Source organism: Cupressus sempervirens, chromosome 9 (genome assembly GCF_028749045.1).
Source record: "Cupressus sempervirens isolate cs-2001-9-10 chromosome 9, ASM2874904v1, whole genome shotgun sequence".
NCBI classification, from domain to species: Eukaryota; Viridiplantae; Streptophyta; class Pinopsida; order Cupressales; family Cupressaceae; genus Cupressus; species Cupressus sempervirens.
The window spans coordinates 698,583,959-698,607,872 of NC_143126.1; the positions used below are offsets into that span (position 1 = coordinate 698,583,959).

The 23,914-nt window shown below is 33.8% G+C and overlaps 1 protein-coding gene across 1 annotated transcript; it reads left to right on the forward strand.

Annotated features, from left to right (window-relative positions):
- Positions 1-16,450: 16,450 nt before the first annotated feature.
- On the forward strand, positions 16,451-19,087 carry LOC149540641 ((R)-mandelonitrile lyase-like). The gene is made up of 4 exons (XM_089802723.1): positions 16,451-16,520; positions 16,950-17,609; positions 18,033-18,879; positions 19,039-19,087. Exons 1-4 carry the CDS (start codon positions 16,451-16,453, stop codon positions 19,085-19,087), a joined length of 1,626 nt encoding a protein of 541 aa, XP_089658849.1.
- Positions 19,088-23,914: the final 4,827 nt, after the last annotated feature.

A 23,914-nucleotide genomic window follows, 5' to 3' on the forward strand; every position in this document is an offset into this window, starting at 1 on the left:
ATTACATGTTTTGGAATTTTATCTTAACCTCTTTTTGATGGAGAGGTTAAGGTTTTAAAGTGAAACACATATTTTGGCCTTGAATCTTAGCCCTTTTAAAGGTTAGTGGTTAAGATTTTGATTGAAAATATGTATTTTTCTTCCTTCCATTAACTAGTGACAAATTTTGACTTAAGAGCTAGATTTTAAAAATTTGAAGTGTTGGGTAGAGTTGGGAATGAGCTAGAGATATCTGAAGGGAAAAATTTCTCAAAAACTTTGAGAGTAAGTGACCATTTTAATGCTTAAATGAGGGATATTATGAAAATGACCATTCTTCAAAAAGACAAGAATTGAGGCAATTTTCACTTTTGGGCAACACCTAGCTCTATATGGGGACAAGGACTTTATAAGGATGAAGCTCAAATCCAAAAAAAATAGAACAATGCTATATCCATTGGGTTGTAGAGTCACCTGAGGAACCACTTTGCAAAGGAGGAAACTAGCATAAAAAACTAGACAACTAAAAGAAAAACTAGATAGAACAAAAATTCCTAACTAGACTATATACAAGGTAGGTCTCCCTACCTCCAATGACTCAAGGTATAATCATGCAAATCCATTCATTAGCTACGAAAAATAAATACCAAGGTGTGCTAACATGTGGTGAATTTCAGGTTCCTACAGACTTAAGTATAAGTTCTCTCTTTGAATTCCAATTCTAAGATTCCTAGCATCTTTCACATCACTTGATAAAGGAATGCATCCAAATAACCATGTCTCATCAAAAATCTCTAACTTTGGAATCAACTCTGCTTCATGTTGTATGTCATTGATGACTTCATTTTGCAAGAGTTGAAGGATAAGGCTCTCAAATTTTTGAATGCATTTATGATAATTTTGTCCACTTGACAAAGCTTCTACTTGGAATTCTAGTGATTGGTCATCATGAATTTGTGAACTTATTTCTGACACCAGACACTCTTTCTTTTCCACATGGATGATCATGTTTTTATTCTCTATGAAACTATTCCAATATGAATGCACATCCTTGTCACATTGAATCTTCCCATGATGTATTTCTTCCTCTTCTTCAATCAGATTGCTCAAAGAAGGAACAATCATCTTTTCTATTTTGGTGCGTATATCCTCTAATGAGTCTATCTAATCAGGTGAATTGATCATTAGTTGATATTGGTGTAAGGGAAACTCTTTTAGAAGAGAACACATTTCTTCAAGGCCAAGTACTTCTCTAGTGTGAGATACCATCACAATGTTTTCTTCAGGTAGTCTCCACTTGTGAACTTGAATGCTTCAAATTCAAGTTTCATGCATGACAAAGAGTGAGGAGCTGATGTTTCATCTTCCTTTACTTGAAACTTATCTTTAATTTCCGTGTCCATTGTACTTGTCATTAAATATTCATCAATGTTTACACAAGCTTGGTTCATTGATTCTTCTTAATGACCATCTTCACAAAAAGGGAAAGCTTCATATTCCACTTGCATGTAACCTTGAAAAGGATTTCTTGACAACTCATCATCTTTCTCTTGAAAATGATCTTCTACTCTTGTGATGATCATACCACTTTCTAAAAACTCTTCAACATCCTCAAAATTGAAGATTTTAATCTCAGGAGTTAACAGCTTTGTCTCCAAGATTTCACTTTAGGTTATTTCTTCATCGATGGTAATGCTAGAAGATTGTGAAAAATATTCTAAAGAGTTGACTTCAGCAAGAGAGTCCTCATCATTAATGATTAGGGGTGAATGAATAGGAAAGTCTTCTTCACAAAGGAAGTCATCATTTGAAGTATTGACACAACAAGTAGGAATAAAAGCAGTATGAAATTCACCTTGATCCACAATAACCTTATCTTCAATCATATATTGTATAGTTTCCTGAGAAACATTTGATATGTCCTTTTCTTTCTCATTAGGATTGAGATGATTAAATACATTCTCCTGGGTATTGAAATCTTCACAGTGGTGCCTTGATACATTAGTAGACCCTTCTTCTTTTATAGACTTCATTTTCTAAACATCTTCATGATTAGAAATAAAATTGCTATCTTCTTTCATTCATGTAGATCTAGGTGACTCCTTTCTAACATTTCGGTCGGGAGATGTTTTGCTACCAAGAAAATAATTCTTGCATGGATCTTCTTTCTCAAGTTCTTGTAGTGTTTGAAGTAAAGAAGGATGTACTTTGTTAGGATCCAGGCGTGCATTGCCATATAATTTTTTTAAAAATTCAATCTGATTAGGATCAATGGAAGCATGATTTTGATGAGCAATAGGTGCAATAATTGGGGCACCTTTTTTAACACCATTATCGATCTTTGATTCACATGAATCACTTTTTTGATCAAGTTCTTCCTTATTCTTGTAGATGGAACTTCTTTCTGAAAATGATTTTGGCTTGTGAGAGAAAAACTAATTATTTTTACCATCTTCTACATCTATCTTTTGCAAATTTTGGAGCAAAGATAGATGAATCTTTTCTGGATCTAGTTTCTATCCACCATAGAAACTCTTCAAGAAGCTAGTCTACTTAGGATCAATGAAAATCTGATTTTTTTGAGATATAGGTGCATGAGATAAATTTTTAGTATTCTTCATCTCTAATTTAGATGAAGCACATTTTTCAGCAAGGCCTTCTTTATATGTTGAACCTTTTTCAAATAAAGAATCATGATCATGAGAAAGAAATCCATAATATTTTCTGTTATCTTTTTTGATCTTTTGAAAAATTTGCAACAATAAGGATGAAACATTCTAGGATCTAGCCTCCTACTGCCATAGAAATTCTTCAAGAAATTTACCTTTAGAGTTTCATTAGGAATTTTTTTCTTTGAGTATGAAAAGTATTCCTTGTCACTGTCACTATCACTATCACTTTCCACTTTCCCTTTGTACCAAACCATGTTTTGAATTTGAACCTTAGATAGAGTCACCAATATTCAATCTTCTAAAAAGAGTCGCCAACCTTCATTCAAGGGAACGTACATTCATTAGCTGACTTACTAATTGTTATTTACTTGACCTTGGATGTGACCAAGATTTTTCCTATTCCTTCTCAAACTATCAATTATTCTTTCAATGACTACAACATTGTGACCAATAGGAGCTCTTCACAAGATTTCTCTAAATTCTTCTTCTTCTAGAACCTGATTTACTTGATGATATCACTGAGAAATTTTTCTACACCTCTAGGCTAGAGTGTTCAAATTTGAAATAATATCTTCTTGGGTATCTTGGAAACCAAGATTCAGCTTGAGAACTAGAAGCACATTCTCATGGGGCAACACCATCTTACTTCATAATAGGTGACTGATTAATCTTTCTTGTTTTGGTCCCCAGTAGAGTCACCAAAAATCTGTTGGTAAACAAAATTTTCACTATAAAAATGGCCCAACAAAGTGTATGTGGCAAACCATTTACAATAGTTGGATAGGCCCTTGGTATGTGACCTTCCTCTACGTTTAGAGGGGTAGCTCCCTCATATGATATAATTTTTAGGTTTTCAAATAAAAATAAAATCAAACTTTAAAAGATGAGAAAGCTCATGATGATGAATACACCACATGAATTCACAACTTTCTTTAATTAAAATAAACTAGCTAATTACAACAATCAAGATCTATGCTTGAAGGCTACTATTAGCACAATGTTGATTCGATAATTCATGAACATTCACACAATACCGTAAAAACACCCATTACAAAGAAAGGATCAACATCTCAACTTTTAGATATATAGAAAGAGAACTCAAAATGTGTTTCCTTTTTATTTCTTTGCACCAAGAACTTCAAAGAAATTTTTGATCACAAGAACAAGATCTGTACACACTTTCCAAAAATTGTCCTGCTACCAAAACTTTAATATAGTGTCCCCTTATTTCCAAATCTAAAAAGTCCCTTTACAAAGCCAAAAATGACTCTTTATATAGACACAAAGGTTAAGAACTACTCCTATGTGGTTAATAACTACCTACTAAATATGTAACTTGGGAGGGGTTAATTAACCTCTACAAAATTAAACAAGTATAATATGAAACTTAGACCTTACATCTTTCGAGAGGAAGATTGAACAATCAATCCTTGTTGATCTCCTTTTGAAATTTGAATAATTTATTCAAGTTACATCACTTTATTAATGCATGCATATCCATCTTTTCATGAAGTGGTCAAGAGCATGAGGTGTGTATGAGTACACTAGATACTAACTTTATGTTGACGATCTCTCCAATTATGCTTATATCTACCAACTGTGTTTTTCTTTGTTGAAGTTGCCTCACTATTTTATACTTGTGTTCTAGGAATACTCCAGAAAATCCATCAACCATTTCAATAAAATCATCAATGGGAAGAGATGCTTCAGATATCATCTTGTCTTGGCCAAGTAAGGTGGTTGAAGGATATACATTAGTTCCCATTCCAAGCCTTCGTCCTGCTTCTTTAGCAATAGTTAGCTGGTCATCTATGATCGTCTTTACATTGACTCCAAGGTTAAGAGCTTTGTGAATGGTTTCTCCACTATCATGGTGAGGAGGTTCAAGAAAAGGAAACAAACTTATGAAAACACAAGGTCCTCTAGCACTCTCTATCTTTCTCTCTAGCACTTCCTATCTAGTCACAACTAGAGATCAAAGCCCTTGTTCAACATACTTATCAATCATTGAATACAACTTCTTTTTCATGTCTTCCTTGCACTTGCAAAGTTCTAAAATCTACTTTGGTGCTCCTTTTTTTTCTTTGTGCTAATTTTCTTTCGAATCAATTAGTGACATTGAAGTCTTTCTACGGATACTGTGGGGAGGGAGAGCCGGAGGTCACTTATGTGTTGGAGATTGAATAATTGTGTCAAAAACTTAAATCACATTCTAATTGCATATTTTGTCAAACAAGTCAGATCCACCACCCTTTCTTTTTGTTTCAATTTTAATGTCTATGCTCTTTTTAAATGTCTTGGATTAGAAATGAATTTCTCCTCTACACATTGAGTTTGAGAGACTTCAAATCACATATTAGACCAATTCATGAGATATGGCACCTACATGAACCTTATATTTGATCACATATGTTGCATCCACATTGAATGTTGTAGGTTGGGGGATGGAGGAAAGTCACAAGAATGTGAATTGAATCATTTAGAAATTTGAACCAATGTATGGTTGACTATGTAGGCTTTCTTAATTCATTTGTATTAGCACAAATTCTCCTTTACCATATTAAACACTCCTTATGCACAAACTCAAGTAATTGAATCAATGACATGCTGGGGACTAGGAGTTGTGCATTATCACCATGTTTATTTTCATATTTGAGTATTATCAAAGTGATATTTCAATAATCTACTGCCAACCAAACTCACGAGAAGTATGTTTTAATCATCTCCTTCAATAATGTAATGTGTTGCAGGCTAAAACATCAAATTCACGGTAGAACTAGGTTGTTGACCTTCATTAAATCATGGTATATGCCACGACTCCACATCTTCAAACCAACGATTCCATACCTTCATGTCTAAAATGCATTTTCCATCTTACATATGCTTTTGAGATGATCTTGCTTCTGATTCTTAACCTTTATCATTTGGACAACAAGGTTAATAACCAAACTAAAATACATGTTTTGAAATTAAATCCTAACCTTTCTTTTTAGAGGTTAAGATTAATGATTTGAAATATGTGTTTTGGAATTTAAATCTTAACCTTTTTTTTAGAGGTTAAGGTTAATGTTTCAAAATACATGTTTTGAAATTTTATCTTAACCTCTTTTTGATGGAGAGGTTAAGATTTCAAAGTGAAACGCATATTTTGAATCCCGAACCTTAACCTTTTTAAAGGTTAAGAAGTTATGGTTAATGGTTTGGATTATGTGTTTTGGAATTTTATCTTAACCTCTTTTTGATGGAGAAGTTAAGGTTTTAAAGTGAAACATGTGTTTTGGACCCTGAACTGTAACTTTTTAAAAGGTTAATGGTTAAGATTTTGACTGAAAATATGTATTTGGTTCCTTCCTTTAACTTGGGACAAATTTTGACTCAGGAGCTAGATTTTAAAAATTTGAAGTGCTGGACGGAGTTGGGAATGAGCCAAAGATATTTGAAGGGTGAAATTTCTAAAAAACTCTAAGAGTAAGTGACCATTTTAATGCTTAAAATGAGGCATATTCTAAGAAAAACCATAGTTCAAATAGCCAAGAATTGAGGCAATTTTGACATCCGGGCAACATATCTATAATGTACATATTTCATTTAAATAACAGTAATCTAAATATTATTAAAAAACTTTCTCATTAAATGCAACTTAAATTGTGATTATATATATTTTTATATATAACGTATTTGTAATTAATAAAAATAAATAAATAAATGATAAAAATTAATATCAACAAACCTTGTTAGTAGCTATGGTAAGTTGAACATTATTACTTTTGATTTTAAATATCATGATAATTTATAGGAAGTAGAATAATATCACAATACTTAAATAATTTCTATTCCACTTGTTATAAAATATAAAAAGATAAATTTTGGCTAGAAGACTAATAGGAAGAAATCCATAAGATATTAGATCATGTGGCACTCCCACCAAAAAGTTAGAGGTCGTGTTAACTACTGGTGGAGTATTAGGTTCCAAGGTACTTCTATGCTTTGCATAGCTAGAAAGCTAGATAATATTGGAAGAGAGGTTGCAAGATGGAATAAGTCATCCTTTGAAGATATTTTCAAGGAGAAAAATTTAATCAAAGATAAATTAGAAGAGGTTCAGGGGGGTATGGAAAGGGGGGAATCTCTCTGTCCCTACCCATGAGTAGGAATATGAATGGTGGGGGAGATATAATCTGATTATGGGGAGAAAAAACATTTTCTATAAGCAGAGATTTGGTGATATGAATACAATGTTCTTCCATAGGTTGGCCTCTAGACACAACAAGCAAAACACCATTATAAAACTCTTTGATGGTAATAATGGTGAGCTTGGTAATGAGGAGGAGATTGGGGTTTGGGCTACTAGATACTTCTAGAAGATATATATAACCCCCCTCCTTTGTAGGTGGATCCTAATAATGAAGAAGCCCTACTTTATGTTATCAACCTTGTGATCAATGACCAGATGAATTGAAAATTGACTAGAAAGGTTAGTGAAGAGGAAGTCATGGAAGTTTTCATTGTTGTGGGAGCATATAAAGCCCTAGAGCATAATGGTTTCCCCCCATTCCTTTTCTAGGAATTCTAGGATATTATCAAGTATGATTAGATACATGCATCCCATGATTTTATGAGGATGGGTAAAATCCTAGACAAACTCAATAAAACTTATATTGTTAGACGTTTCCCAAGACTAGGGAATCAACTAGATTGGAGGAATTCAAGCCAATTAGTCTATACAATACTATCTACAAGATCCTATCCAAGATAATGGTGAACCACATGAAACCTCTTCTTGACAAAGTTATCAGCTCCACTCAGAATGGTTTTGTGCATGGACATCAGATCCTAGATGTAGTTATAAACTCATATGAAGTTTTACATTCCATGGAGAAGAGTGGGAATCTAGGTATGGTGATGAAGCTAGACATTTCAAAAGCTTATGATAAAATTACAAGGGAGTTTCTATTCAAAATTGTGGCTAAATTTAGTTTTGGTGAGAAGGTCATTGCTTTAATTAGGGAAATTATCAACTCAGTTTGATTCTCTATCTTATCTAATGGTTCCCTATATGAGTTATTTGATTCCATTAGGGGGTTATGCCAAGGGGACCCTTTTTGCCATATTTATTTATTATGGTGGCTGATATTTTGGGTCACAATCTCCTTTGTATGGCTGCACAAGAGAAGATTTTGAGATTTAAACTAGCTTCTTCAATTCCACCAAATGTTTTACAATAATTTTTTGATGAATTTTTTTAATATGGTCTATATTCTATAAGATAAGTTAAATCCTAGAATAAATTATTGAATCAGTATGAGGAGGATTCTAGATAACACATTAATTATTAGAAGATATATCTTCATTTCTTCAATATTGAGATTGATCTCCAACATCATCTAACTAGGGAACTTGACTGCCATATTGCTTCCCTCCCTAAAAATTATCATGGCCTCCCCCTTATTATGAAGGAAGTCACTCCTTAATTCTAGAATTCAATTGTCAAAAGAATGCAGAAGAAGCTAATGGGTTGTAAGGGAAAGGTGTTTATTAATGTATTGCAACTTATTATTGCTTATCTAGAGGGGATTTCAATCTATTTTATGTCCTTTTTAAATATTTCTAGTCCATTCAAGGATATCTTGGACAAAATGCATAGATTATTTTTATGGTTGGGTATTAAAGGAAAGATGAGAATGAGTCTGGTTAGTTGGGAGAGAGTTTTTAAGCTAAAATCCTAGGGTAGGCTGAACTTGAGGAGAATAAGGAACATTAATAATGTTGATCTCTTTAGTTTTGTTGTTTATTAGTGTCAAACACTTAGTCATATAGAAGGAAGAGTTGGTTGGTCATCATTGTGAATGAGTCACTCTATAAAGGCCAAGTTATGTATTTACTATACTTGAAAATAATATTGTATATACAGAGCTCTATAGGATCCAAGTTTAGTGAAAGTCAAGTAAATTAGAGTGAATCAATGTTGAGTCATGGAGATGGAGATGGGTTAGTTGAGGTTGAGTGTCAGCAAGCAGAATAGTCATAACTAAGCATCATAAACTATATGTGCCGAGTAACACTATTTGAACAAGAATATTTGGACTAACACAAAATATGAGGTAAACCATTTTGGACCAACATGTAAATGACATTAAATGGTTGTAGAGTTTGTTACAGAGTTTATTACATATTTTGGAATGGATCACTGATCCCTATGAAGGAAAGTTATCCAATCAGATTAAGAGGCAAAAAGGGAAGCATCTAGATCATTGATTATATTCTAGAAGACTTTGTAGATGTCTATTTTAGGGTAGATCCAGACCCTATTCTATAATGATGCAAAGTGTAGTGTATGCATATGCAAAGGAATTGTATTTTGGAGGCCACAAGCAAAGTTTTGAAGTAACAAAGTATAGAAACCCAATAAAGAAGTGAAGAGAAAAGAAAATATATATTAGATAGGAGATCAAATCAGAGAGTGGATAGAGAATATTCATAATCAAGATTATGAGTGCAAACCAAAGGATCAAGTACTGATGCATTTTAGCAAGTGAATCAAGGTAAATCTCCTAACAGAGTGGTCCTAGTAGGTCTAAGTAAACCTCCTAATAGAGTGCTTACTTCATTGTAATTTTGAAATCCTTTAATCAAGGTAGACCTAACAATCTTGTAAAGCTCTTAACAAGGTAGACCCCTCATAAGGTAGATCATCAGAAGTGATCACATTAGTAGCCCTAACAAGAAAACTTTATTACTATGGTAGTGAAGATTTTTGGGTGTAATCCCCACCCCAGTTTTACTTTCACCTTGGAGGGTTTCTTGGTAACCAGAATCTTTTGTGTTATTTGTTTACTTTTAAGCTTATGGATGTGATGAGTAATTAAATTTATTTCAGCATTTTAAGTTTAAGGTTATGTTATTCATTATCTAGATGTGATATGGATTATGTGGTGAATATAATTATGTTGTTATTTTCTTTAAAGGATAAAATTTTAAGTCATCTTGATTCACCGCACCCCCCCCCCCCCCCCCCCCCCCCCCGCCCCCCCCTCTCTCTTAATATCTCACTTTCCTAATAAACTTCCAAAAAAAATGCTCTTATGACTAATATTGCATGGGGACTATCTCAAAACTTAGCTACATGGTGTAGGATAATGAGTGCCAAATATTTGTGTGGGAAGCCTTTAAACTAGTTAGTTTATAGTGCTAACCTCCCTAGATCAATGACCTTGTCCAATATTGTTAAATGTTAGAAGTTTTTAAGAGAAGGGTTGAGATAGAGCATTGGGGATGGGAATATGGTTAAATTCTAGGAATACATGTGGATTTGGAATTCTCCTCTTATTTTGATCAATTTTCATCTTTGAAGGAATGTGATGTGGCTAAATATGGTCTCAAGGTGTCTAATTACATTGAGAATGATAAATGGAATGTCCCAAATCTTGGCAATCTCAATCTAGTGCATGGTTCTTTAAATGAGTATCTGGGGAGACTATTGAAAGAAATTTATATACCTTCCTTCCTTGACAAGGATAAAATGATTTGGGACAAAAATTATTTGGTTGAATTCAATGTGAGGTTGGCCTACTATAACATTATTGGTCTAGGGAGTTCCTCTCAGAGCTAGAAGTTGTTTGGAATTATCTCTTCATTCCTAAGATTAACCCTTTTTGGTGGTTAGTTATGCAAAATAGTATCCTCATGATTGATAATCTCCAAAGGTGTCACTTCTAGCTTATTATTAGGTGTAGTAGTCTATGAAACTATAAAGTAGAAACTCTACCCTACCTCTTTATTCACTGCTCTTATGCTTTTTTCTATTTGGTCAAAATTCAGTAGGATGGGGATTGCTTGGGTCTTTAATAACACCAAACAACTCATTTTTTGACTGGAATTTCCCCTCCCAACATCTCCTTGTTAAAATTATATGGAAATCCACCCCTCCTCCCCACCATATTTGTTGGAAAATCTAGAAATAATGCAATAATTGCATCTTTAGAGAGAAGTCCAACCCCACCCCCCCCCCCCCCCCCCCCAAAAAAAAAAAAAAGTGTTGTTACACATAGAAGTATGGCTCTTATCAAGGAATACATTCTTACCTAAATGGGAAAACCTCCCCTCTTCCCACCTTCTAAGTTGGATTAGAGTTGGGCAGAGGTTTGGAATATATCCCATTTGATAGAGAAGATGGATAATTATAAAGATCTTTGGAGGAACAACACTAAATGGAAGTCATCCCCTCCCTCCCAATTGCTAGAAAGTAATATTTGATGACTCTTATAGGAATGACACTGCAGCTATTTGGGGTGTCATTTATGATGATCAAGAAAAATGTGTTGTGTCTTATGTGAGCAACTATGGTAAGATTTCAAGCAATGAGGCAGAGGATATGGGCCTTCTTTGGGGTTTGGAGAGCACTATTACTTTGGGTATTTCAAAATTAGCAATCAAGGATGATTTTGGCTTGTCATTGAGACTATTAAAAGGGAAAGAAGGATGGGTTGGCATGCCACATTAATAATTAGGGATTCTCATAATTTTTTGAAGAGATTTAATGCCACCACTATTCAACATGTGTACCATGAGGGTAATCATGTGGCTGAAAATCTCATGGCACGTATTCTTTAAATATGCTTAATTATGGAAAGGACATGTTGGGAGCCTAAAGAAAGATATGGAGTGATTTTTTACAATCCCAAAGGACAATACTTTCTAAACTTTTAAGGCCTATTATTCTTCATTTATTATATGGTTACAAAAGACTCATGAAGAGGCATGTGGAGAATATATTTTTTTCCTTTTTCACCTATGATAAAACAAAGTGTTACCTCAATTAATTCCTCAAATATTATTGTGATTTTTTGCTAGTTGAGAAGAGGTGATCTCGAATGGTTTTCCATTTCCTCTAGTTTCCTTGGTCTCATAGTTGTGGGTATGTAAGAAATTTCCAAAGATCTGGTGGTTGAGATTGGAAATGGCATGGCCATGGAGAGTAGAGAAACTCATATAGAGCCACCAAGGATAGAGGACTCCATTTAGAATGAAAAATTCACTTGGACTTATCTACATGAATGGGGTTTGATTCATTTTATAGAATGCATTAAGGGCCAAAGGTCTCCACTCAATTCATCAACTCTTAAAAGCATTGATGGGTGGTTGCTAATGATGTCTCATTTGAAGTTAGTGAGAAGTCCATTATGAATGCTAGTGGGATACCCTTGGAAGGGAAGAATTGGAGAAAATAAGCTAGGCTCTTAGATGAAGCAAGTTTGAGAAAGTTCTTTCAACTAGGTGAGCAACTTGAATTCCCTGGTGGTGGTTTTGCTTGTGAAAAACTTCTTGAGCCTTTGGACATGGTCTACTAGACTACCATGAGGTATATTACTCTTGAAGATAGGTTCAAGATCCTGTATTATTACTACTTTCCTATACTTAATCACATTAGGAATATGGAAATTATATATTTTCCATACCTTTTATTACACTCAATTTAAGATTGTGTTTGGAATGTGCATAAGAAAAGTGATCAGGGTAAGATCTATACCACTTACATCCAAGCTTTTATGTTTTGACTCTACAGATTTCATAAGGACCTTAACTTTTAGGTGTAAAACATGTACCCCTCCCCTCTTAAAAAATCTACTACCTTGTACGTCTCATCTCATTCTAGCCATACCGTGGATGATAAATGCCCTTGCTCCATCCCCAAGGAGATTAAATGTGAGAAGATTGAGGTCCTAGATGTAGAATGCAATGAAGTTATTGGTAAGATGAAAATCCTTAAGTCTAGTAACAAATTAAGAGAAAATAAACCCTCTACCCCTCCAGGCCAAGATAGACCCATTATCGAGTAGATTCTACAGAAAATACTAGGAAGAAAGGTCATCCTAGACTTCAAAGGATGGTGACCAAGAAAAATTATGGGGAGCTAGAGTATGATGATACAACCATTGAAGACAAGGATTAGGATACCCCTACAGATGGTCAAGATAGCCCTATGCCTTCCCATGTGTTGGATACTTTTAAAATTAAAGAGAATACCCTTGAGCCTAAGGTGGGGGTTGAAGCTGGTGATTAGAGGACTGTGACCTCCCCTAGATTAGAAACTATAACATAGATACTCATAATTTGGTGACTATGAAAATAGGGGAGACTCAACTCTAGGAACCTATGGGAAGAGATAATCAGAAGGGGGATAGTTCCATGCCTTAGAAAATCTTTGATTGTCGTCCTCTAACAAAGGATACTTTATCGAGAATGGAGGAAACCATCACTATCTTAATTAAGAAGAATGGGGGTTTGGGGGACAAGTTTGGTATGGTGGAAATTTTTTCTGTTCATGTCATGCACTCAACGACCACTATCCTTCATCTTCTTTAGGCTGGGAAGGAGGAGATCAATGATGCTAAAGATAGGGAGACTACTCATTCTATATATAGATTCCTAGCAGATGACTAGTTGTGGCTCTTGTTGGAGATCTCAAATAAAGATAAGAAAGAGAGTTAGCTCTTGATTCCTTGGTTTTTGTTTTTTGTGTTTGTATGCTTAGAGTTTATGTATGGTCCATTAGGCTCTTTATGTTAATACTTGTTAGACTTGGGCTATGCCCAGATGGATTAAAAGAGCTAGGCTTATATGTATTTGTGGTATTTTGATAACTAAAAACTATAGTGACTTTAGATATAGAAATATTTTAGTTTGGGAGTTTTTGATATTAAGGAAGGGGGTTTAGCTAAGTTATTTTTTCTTTGGTTTCCCACTTTGGCTTCTTTTAATATCAAATACATTTCAACTTATGGTTTCAATAAATAAAATCATTTAGTAGGTTTGACATTTGAGTTTTTTTCATTAGTTTACATTTAGATTTCTTTTTTTTTAGCAAAAAGAGGGGTAAAAATTTATTAAGGCAGAAAGGAATACAACAAGGAGAGCTCAACAAGGAGCTCGATCCTGAGCAACAAGATCATCAAATTCTTGCACCATCTCAAAGGATAGTTGCCCCTATCCCTAATATTCCAACTTGGATCATGACTAGAAGCCCATTTGGCTAAACAATCAGCAGTTCTATTCCATTCACGAGGAATATACATGAACCTAATGAACTGAAAAGAGGAAGAGAAGAAAAGAATCTGCTTAACAACAGTGGCCAGCTGCCAACTAACATCCTCAAGCTCTTGCGAAGAAAGCATGTTCACCACCACCTGGGAATCAGACTCATAAATAATCTTACTCCATCCCCGCAAGCAACACTGTTCCACAACATATAAAATAGCCTGAGCTTCCATGAGATTGTTAGTATAATCACCCTTATGAACTGAGAAGAAAAATTTAACATCCCCAAAACTACAATGAGCCACTCCGCCAATACCAGCCGGACCAGGATTCCCACGGGAAGAACCATCAGTGTTAATTTTCAGAACTCCACAGGGAGGAGGAGTCCAGTGCCCATCCCGGTTAACCCGACCCTTCCTTTGATGGTGAAGCTACCTGGACATAGAAGGAAACCTATGAGCTGCAACCCCATCCTGCAAATGAAAATTGAGGCGATTATAGATAACAAGATCAACCGGATCCATACCCCCATCAAACTCACACTTCACAAGAATAGTTTCCTAAAGAGAATGTGATATTTTCCACCAAAGATGCAAAACACCAAGCCGAACATCTTGGAATATGCGACGATTCCTCTCCAACCAGATATGCCAAAGCATGAAAGATGGGCCAGCAATCCAAGCAGCATGGAGATAAGAAGACTTGGAGGGAGCACTACCCAAGCGGGCCCAGAACTCAGGCAAAGAGGAAGCATGCCGAAAAGAGCAACCCCAAGCGCTCCACCAAAGGTGCCATATCTGAGTAGAATAGGAGCAATGGAAGAACAGATGGGAGACAGACTCCTCGCCATTACCACACAAAACACAATAAGAGGGGCCCTGAAATCCACGTTTACAAAGATTATCCCAGGTAAGACAACGGTTGTGAGCCACTAGCCACATGAACAAATTGCAATTGGACCAAGAAACTTTATTCCAAACTTGCTTCCACCAAGGGACCTCAGCATCCCCAAATAATTGTCTAGTTATCTCCTGATACCCAGCAGAGACATGATATTTACTAGACAAGGTACCGCCCCAAGCCAAAACATCTGGACCAAGCACAGAAGAACACTCTCTAGAGGCCAGAATTTGAGAAAGCTCCTGACGATCCATGTCTGTACCTCCAAGAGGCCAATTAGAGGAATGCTTCCATTTGTAACCAACAACAGGTCCCAATTGATAAGGAGTCTTGTAATGAGCCACTTTATCCCATCCAGCGGCAAGAAAAGAGTCACAAAGAGGCTGAAGATGAGGGTATATGGATAAAATGGAAGGGAATCCATCCCAAGCATCAGACCAAAACAAAGCCTAAGAACCTCCTTTACATATCCAGAACAGACCCCTCTTCACCAACATCGCACCTGTCTTCAAAGTATGCCAAACCATTGAGCCACAACCTTCAAGAGGAAGTGCAGAAACAGAGCAAGGATCAGCACCATGAAAATATTTATGAGTGATAATACGAGCCCAAAGTTGATGTTGTCCAGAGCACCATCGCCAATAAAGTTTAGCAGCCAAAGCTTGACTACTCAATAGAGCAGATCGAAGACCAAGACCACCCTCCTTTTTAGGCCTACAAACAGTTGCCCAATTAACCAAGCTCCATTTAGTACTACGCAAATTACCACTCCAAAGGAATTGTCGAGAAAGAGCATCAAACTCCTTGAGAAAGTAAATAGGTGCAGCATGAACCATGCTTCTATAAGTAGGAAGAGCTTGGATAACAGCTTGAAGAAGAGTAACCCGGGCAGCAGTAGAAAGCCATCTATGAGTCCAATGATTTACCTTATCCTGAAGCTTGGTAATCAAATTTTGCCAGAAGAGACGTGGCTGCCTGGAAACATCAATATAGTATTAATTTTGATTAACTAAAGATAATATCATTTTTTGTCTTCACTCTACAATAATTTGTTATATTTATTGGTTATTATTATAGTAATACTCTAAGTATAACACAAACAACAATATATTGAATCTTTAAATAGTTGGATTTTCCAATGTTCTTCAATAAGATTTATTTTTAAATTATTAAAGATTGTATACTTCTTCAATAATCAAAGATTACTAATCAACTAACTTTTATTAAATTTAACATAGATATATTTTTAAGTATTTCAAAGATAATATTGCTATTGTGGATTTTATGTTATATTGGTAATGTTTTATGTTATTAAAAAGTTAACTAAAATATCTAATTATTTAAAAAAATAAAAAAAATTTAAGATTGATTTTGTAATTAAAATATTTATATATTTAATATAATTAATTTTTTATGAACTAACTTTTAAATAATGATAAGATATAAGATTCTTTTTTAAAGAAAAAGAAACGCAACATATATTATATATTAAATATATAAATATTTTAGTTTACCTTAAACGTCCACCAAAAAATACTTGAACTTTCTCTAATACTCAATATATATCATATCTAATATATAAATATTTTTATTTTACAAAGTCAACCAAAAACTACTTGAACTTTGCTAATACTCAACATATATTATATCTAATATATAAATATTTCTATCTAATAAAGTCAACGAATAAGATACATGAACCTTTCCTAAGTTTTAAGCTTAGTTGTTTTATTGAAGGTTTTGTTTCTTTCAAGTGGCAATAGTAAACATATACGCGCTTAATACAACTTGCTGAGCAACAATTATAAATGGATCAAACGAGCAAGGCCTTTCTCAAGGAAAGCCAAGAAGCTTTGTGAGCAGAAATGGAAATTCTACTCCTTATTTCATGGCTCATGTTCTTCACCAGCATGGAGGCAGCAACATCCACAGCTGGTTCGTAGAAATGTTTCAGTTAATTGTTTCGGAATTTCAAATCAACATTGAAATAAGGTTTTGGTTCAAAAGCTAATGAGATTTAATAAGCGCAAATAATGATCTTATGTTTTGATATTAACAATGTCATACATATTTATTTCGGGTTTTCATGGAATTTCAAATCAACATTGTTCTATGGTTTTTCTTGAATTTTTAATTTCTTTTTGACAGAGCAAATGATGTTCTTATGTTCTGAGATAAGGGCTGTTATACATCTCTTTTTCAGTTTGTTAGGGTAATAGTTTGTAGAAGTATGCATGCAGAATACTAGGGCTGTAAAATCATAGTATGTCATATGCTGTAAATTGCTAGATGAAGGTGGTCAAATTTAGGGTTACGTGATATTATTTTAGATTTTAATAACTTTGGCATGGTGGAAAATTCTAGGTGCTGAGATCTATCCCTATCCATTTATGACTAATGATCCTGAGAAAGCAGCTGCAAAAAGATATGATTATATTGTAGTTGGAGGAGGTGCAGCTGGTTGTCCTCTCGCTGCAACTCTCTCACAAAACTTCACTGTTTTGTTAATGGAGAGAGGAGGTTCTCCTTATGGAAATCCTGACATTGAGAATGCCAGTGCTTTTGGCAAGGCATTGCAAGAGACAGATAATTACACTTCCATAGCTCAGGGCTTTTTAACAGAGGATGGAGTTCAGGTTGACAGAGCCAGAGTTTTAGGAGGCGGAACTGCCATTAATGCTGGGTTTTACAGCAGAGCAAGCTTAGAATATATTCGAGGAATGGGATGGGATGAGAAACTGGTGAATCAGTCTTTTCTTTGGGTGGAGAAAATGAATGCTTTTGAACCAGATCCCCTTTCTCGCTGGTCATTGGCTATGAAAGATGCCCTTGTTGAAGCAGGAGTGGTTCCTTACAATGGGTATACTGTGGATCACTTGGAGGGCACCAAGATTGGTGCTTCCACCTTTGATAACAATGGCAAAAGACACACATCTGCAGATCTACTGAAGTATGCAAATCCAGATAATATTGTCGTTCTCCTCAATGCTACTGCCTCTAGAGTTCTCTTCAAATCTTCATCAGGTTAGATGATTACCCACCAAGCCAAGTATTTTTTTGTTTATCACTTTTTCTCCGTAGTTTGTATTTGTATTGAATTTTGTTTTCAATCGCATTCTTTGATTTTGTGACAATTCTATACTATTTTAGATTATTGTAATCGGAAACCGAACAGTCTAGATTTATTCTCAATCAATAGTTAAATTAATAGCACTTAACAAACCCTAATCAATTAGTTGCTAGGTGTTTCTAAAAGAAATCAATTAATAACACCTAAGAAACCCTAATCACAAGTCCAAAACATTTTGTTTGCTAATTTTGTACAGATTTGTGGATTGATTTGTCTTGAAAATCTTCGTCTCAACATATGTCAAATCAGAATATTTGTTTTTACACCTTTATTTATAACCACATCATAATGTTGTTCTAAAATCTTGAACGTTGCAGGGAAGTTGCAGGCTCGTGGTGTAGAATTCATCAATTCTATTCAAGGATTTGAAGGTAGTTCTCATGAGGTATTAATTAATGAATCATCCGGTTGCAGTGAGGTGATTCTGTCTGCTGGAAGTATAGGAAGTCCTCAGCTATTGCTCTTAAGTGGAATAGGTCCCTCACAAGATCTTGAAAAATTGAATATATCTGTTCTAAAACATGTGTCTTCAGTAGGGAAACGAATTCAAGATAATCCTCGTGCAACAATAGCAATAGAGTCTCCTACACCATTTGTTCCCTCTAGCATACAAGTAGTGGGCATTCTGAATGATTCTCAGCTTTACATATATGGTAGTAGTTTTGTGCAAAACGTTTCCTCAAATGGGTCTAATCTCGTTAAACAATATGGTGGTGGAATATTTCAGAAGGTAGCTTTTCCCTTATCAAGAGGGAATCTAAGTCTGATTAGTAAGGATCCTAGAGATAATCCTTCTGTTCGTTATAATTACTATTCCAAACCTCAAGATCTGCAAGAATGTGTGCAAGGACTTAAGGTACTATATGATATTTGTGAAACAAATTCTATCCAGAATTTTGCCTTTAATAAGTCTAGTGGCATAAGTGGGTTACATTTCATTGGGCCAAATCTACCCAATAATAAATCAGATGAGACAGCTTTGGGAAAGTTTTGTAAAGATAATATTGCTACTATGTGGCACTTTCATGGAGGGTGTGAGATTGATTCTGTGATTGATCATTCTTATAAGATTAAAGGTGTTGTTGGTCTGAGGGTTATTGATGGTTCCACTTTCAAGGATGGCCCTGGAACTAACCCACAGGCAACGACTATGATGCTTGGAAGGTATTTATATAATATAAACATTGAATTTTTTTGTTTACTTAATTTTAATTATTTAATTGTTATTTGTTATATTACTAATTTTATTTCTTAATTTGGACTTTAATTTAAATTATTTTATTGTTATTGATTATATTACTAATTGTATTTGTAAATTTGCAGATATGTAGGAGTAAAGATTTTACAAGAACGTGGACTTGCACATGATTAACTTTTATTTCTTTCTCAAAAGTCTTTTCTATGGGAGCTTCTCAATATTATATATTGGATGTGAATTGATACTTAGTACAATATTAATTAAATAAAATCTTATGAACCTTTACATGAAGAGTTATAAAGTTGAATAGTGTTTATTTAATAAATTATTATTATTTATTTAATATAATTTATAATATAGTTTTGATACTAATGGCATACAAATTGTAAGATGTTTAAAATGAATTTCTATTTTTTTTTAATAGAAAAAAGAGTATACATTTTGATCTCATTAAGAATATTTAATATAATATGATCAATGGATCTAAAGTGTCTAATATTACTTAAACTAAATTTATATTTAATAGTAAAAAATTGAAATAAATATGGTTTGACATTAAGTGTTTTGGTTTTTGGTAGTATTGTTGTTGTCCCCACCAAAGTTCAACATGACCTCAAATTCTTGTAGTCATTGATAATAAAGTAAAATAAAAGATGTATCTACATTTGTGTAATCACATTTCTTAGTTAATTTATTGTATGATTAAAAATACAAAGTCTTGTTGATACATGTTTTATGACCCATAGAACAAAGTCTTATGTATGCTAAGATTGTGAGAAGATCATACCATGACTCCGAGGTTTCTTCTATGCCAGGTCATGAGTGTAGATAAGATCTCTAGTTGCGGTGATTTCTTGATGATCACAAAGGGTCTTGCTATATTCTCTCATATTGATTTCAAGTCATGTTGCATGCGGGAGCCATCAAAAGGTTGTGCAACTAAGTTCTTCTATTCAAACTTTTACATAATATGTTGAAATAAAAAGGGAATAGGGTTTATAAATTCTATTATAATCCTAAGGGTAGTGAAATGAGAGGGAATAGGTTTTATAAATTCTATTCTAATTCCAAGGGTTGTTATAACAATAGATGGTACTCTAGTGGACAAGTTCCATAATTACTCAACTCCAGTTAGTTATACTACAACTATGTGTGAACTAGTGCAATCTTCAAAGGTTATGCAAGATATTTTCATACCACTACAAGCACCAACAAAGAATAGTATATGTAAGTGATAAAAGTCAAGCATATGTATGCATAAGGTTCAAGCTAACTTTGCACAATGATTCTGACTCCTTAAAATGCCAAAACTATGAACCAAATAAATTTATCAAAACACCATCATATTTTCTATTGTAATCACCATAGATTATCTAAGCTATTTTAATCTAAATGAGAGAATTAAGATAACAAACAAACACTAAAACACATCAAGTATTCACCAAATTTCAATGAAAATTCTATTGTCTCATCTGCTCATAGAAATAATCTCAAAAAATTCCTCCTTTTACAAATAAGAAGTGAAGCCTTTATACAAGTCATCAAATATGATGAGTGGCTTAGATGAAAGTAGTAGTGGATGACCTAGATCATGCCACATCAACCCTTATTAGGAATTTTATTTTATTTTTCATCTCATGCCTTCCTCTCTTTCCATTTCTCTAGGAATTTAATTATCTTAGGGTTTGTTTGGCTGCAAAAATAGAAATATGAGAATTGAAATTGTTATTCTTGAATGGAAAATGGGGATGCATATTCCTATTCTTGTTTTGTTTAGTTAGAATTTGATGGGAAATTCACAGAGCTAAAAATTTATGTTTTAAAAAAAAAATAAAACTAGAATAGGAATATGTATTCCAATTCTACCTATTTTGGTGGAATTGCAAATATTCATTTTTTTGACCAAAATGGAATACGCATTCCTATTTGCAATTATGATTTGGTGCACCCAAATGAAGAATTTAAAATTTTAAGAATTTACATATGCCTATTCCACTCATATTCCCACTGCGAAATGAGCCCTTAGCAACTTCCTTTGAGGAATTATTCCATTGTGACTGCCTTCCCTAAGTACCACTAGTCCACCTTTGTGACTTAGTTTTCTTTGTTAGATGCTTATTTGGATAGAGAGTCAACCCCCACATTTTCTTCCTTATAAACATGAGATGATTGGTTGTTGCTAAAGACCTCTATTTTTTTCTTGATAATAGTGATTATCTTATCAATTTTCCATACATGAGACTTTCTTTCCCAAAGGCATTAACTCATGATTTGTGTGTCTGCCCCCAACTATAACTTTAATCTTCCAACCATCTGAAGTACAACCAAAACAACCTTGACTTTTTCTTAATTATTTGTCCCAACATTGAAATTAGTCATTTAAACTACTACGGACACAAGCTTGACTTATGTTTAATTATTTGTTTCAACATCTAACTAGAATTTATTCTTTAACCATGAATCCACCTATTCTCCAAGGCTTCCCATCTCACCTCACTCTTATGAACTTTTGCAAGGATTTGACCCATACAAGCTTATTAACTAACTAACTTTTAAAAAAAATTTATTTAAATATATAAGTCTAAAGTTAATAATTCAATTTTCAAATTAATTTTACAGTTAATAATTATAATTTTGCTAAATTTATATTAAATATCCACCTCTTAATATATAAATATTTTACTAATTACAAAGACAATACGAAATTATTCAAAGTCAATGACCAAAATGAAACTCCTCATTCCCAACCTAAAACATCTATGCCCTAAACATAATGATAGATGCCTTGCATTAAATATCTTAAAAAATCGGAGTTCAACGTGATTTGAAACTTCTAGTAATACGCAAGTAGTTTGTTTTCAAATAAAATCATCCATGTTGCCGTGACAAAATTCTCCGTTCTCATCTTTAATCGTGGGTGAACGAATGACTTTAAATATTCAATTCAAACTGACATCACTTACAGAGTTATTAAAAGAATTGAACTCGCTAACAGATTTGGGAAAAAAAAACGAAAAAAAACGAGAGAGCTTGTGAGATTTGTGAGCCAGAATGGAGACTTGTGAGCGAGAATGGAGATTGGAGCTACTAGTTCTTAGATAGTATTAAATTTCTACCAAATTCTACAGTCTTCTAGAAATTCCAGAATTAATTAATTTTTTAAAAAATTCTTTTCCCATTCAAATATTTTAAAACTGTTATCAACCACTTCATGTGTTTGCGCTAACCTTTGACAGTTGGATGTCTTTGTTGTGTATCTCTTCATTAGAGAAGACTGCCATACGGTCACATACCTACCAACGTGGTTGACTATAACTTATACTTTTATAAGCCTAAATGAGGGCATTCATGGGTGGTAGGCAGGTAGATTTAGAATGACTCCAACATGATAGAGCAGGGTCAGGTGCAATATCTATCTTTGTAAATTTTAGAATACTTTGAATGTTTTTTAGAGTTTTGTTTTTACCACTTTCATCTCTGCCGAATGGTTCAGAGAACCCTATGCAATAAGAGGAATTTCTTCTTCTTGAATTGTGTCAGGAAGGAATAAGAATAGAAGAGGCAGACTAGGGTTTGTGCATTTATTCTAGTGCTCTATAATCTATCTTGCATTTTCTTCTATTCATCTTCTATTTGTTTTCATCTTTCATACAATTGTCCGAGAGAGTGACCCAAGAAAGAATGAAGCATTGTTATTGTATCCAGTATGGACTGTGATTGTTTAGATTATGCCTTATATTTATTTGATGAAAAAAGTAATTCATTGTACCATAATGTCAATTTAAAGCATATTAGTCTCTTACACCCAAGTCATGGATTTGGTGTATTAATAATAAAAGGGTCTCTGCCTTTATTTTGTTTGCTCCTTTTCATTGTTTATCGTCATCATTGTCTACATTATACAGCTTCTTTAGAATCATGGTTTTGGCCTTGAAGGAATATATTCCTTTACGTATGCTATTTTTAATTCTCTGGCAGTCAATAGTTTTTCCCATTTTATCTCCCAGAAAAATGTCTTGACCTTTGGGGTGATTTAACCATCGTAATGTTAGAAATATTAATTTCTACTCCTAAAATCTATTTAATCATATCTGTCATTGAATGTTTTCTAGAATTTTAGGTTTAGGTTTAGGTTGTGTCAACTGTAGTAGTTTCTAGAACTTTGTAGATAATTGTCTTGTCAGCAAATGTTTGATATTTTTGGGAGTGCTATGTATCCATTTTTGGTCAATCAAAAAGTAATCAAATGCAATTAATTTTTATTGTGTCGTAGCACATTGTGCTTGTATTTTATTTTTATGTGCCTCTGCCCACCCATCAAAGTGGTATCAGAGCTTGGTTAAGAAGAGGTCTTTGAAGGATTGTACGTAAAGAGGATTGCAGCAGACGAAGGGAATAGAAAGTTATTGTGAGATTAGTGAGTTTCTTATTGCCCTATTTAGGGTTTGTTATATCTATGAATTTTGTTTATAAGTTTCTATCAGGCATGGCTTGGGAGTTTTCAGGCTTCAATTCTAATATTTTCTAAAAAGAATTATAATGATTGAGCTTTTAGAATGAAGCTTATATTTGATTCCTATGAGTTATTAGATATTATCTTAACTGGTTATACTGAACCTGTAGATGAGTCTACTTTAAATGCTAATCAAAAGAATAAACTTGATGAAAATAGGTAGAAGAGTAAAAAAGCTTTACAGCTTATTAGACAAGCTCTGGATGACTCAGTTCTTGGAAAATTAAGCCAGCTATTATAGCCAAGCAAACTTGGGACATTCTTGAGACTGCATATCAAGGTACAAGTAAGGTAAAAATTGTTAAATTGTAAGCACTTAGAAGATAATTTGAGAATTTACAAATGAAGGATTTTGACTCTATAGAGCAGTTTTCAAATCATGTTATGAATGTGATTAATCAATTAAGGATGAATGGTGATGAGCTTTCTGACTAGAAAGTTGTAGAAAAGATTTTAAGAAGTTTGCCTCCAAAATTTGATAATGTTGT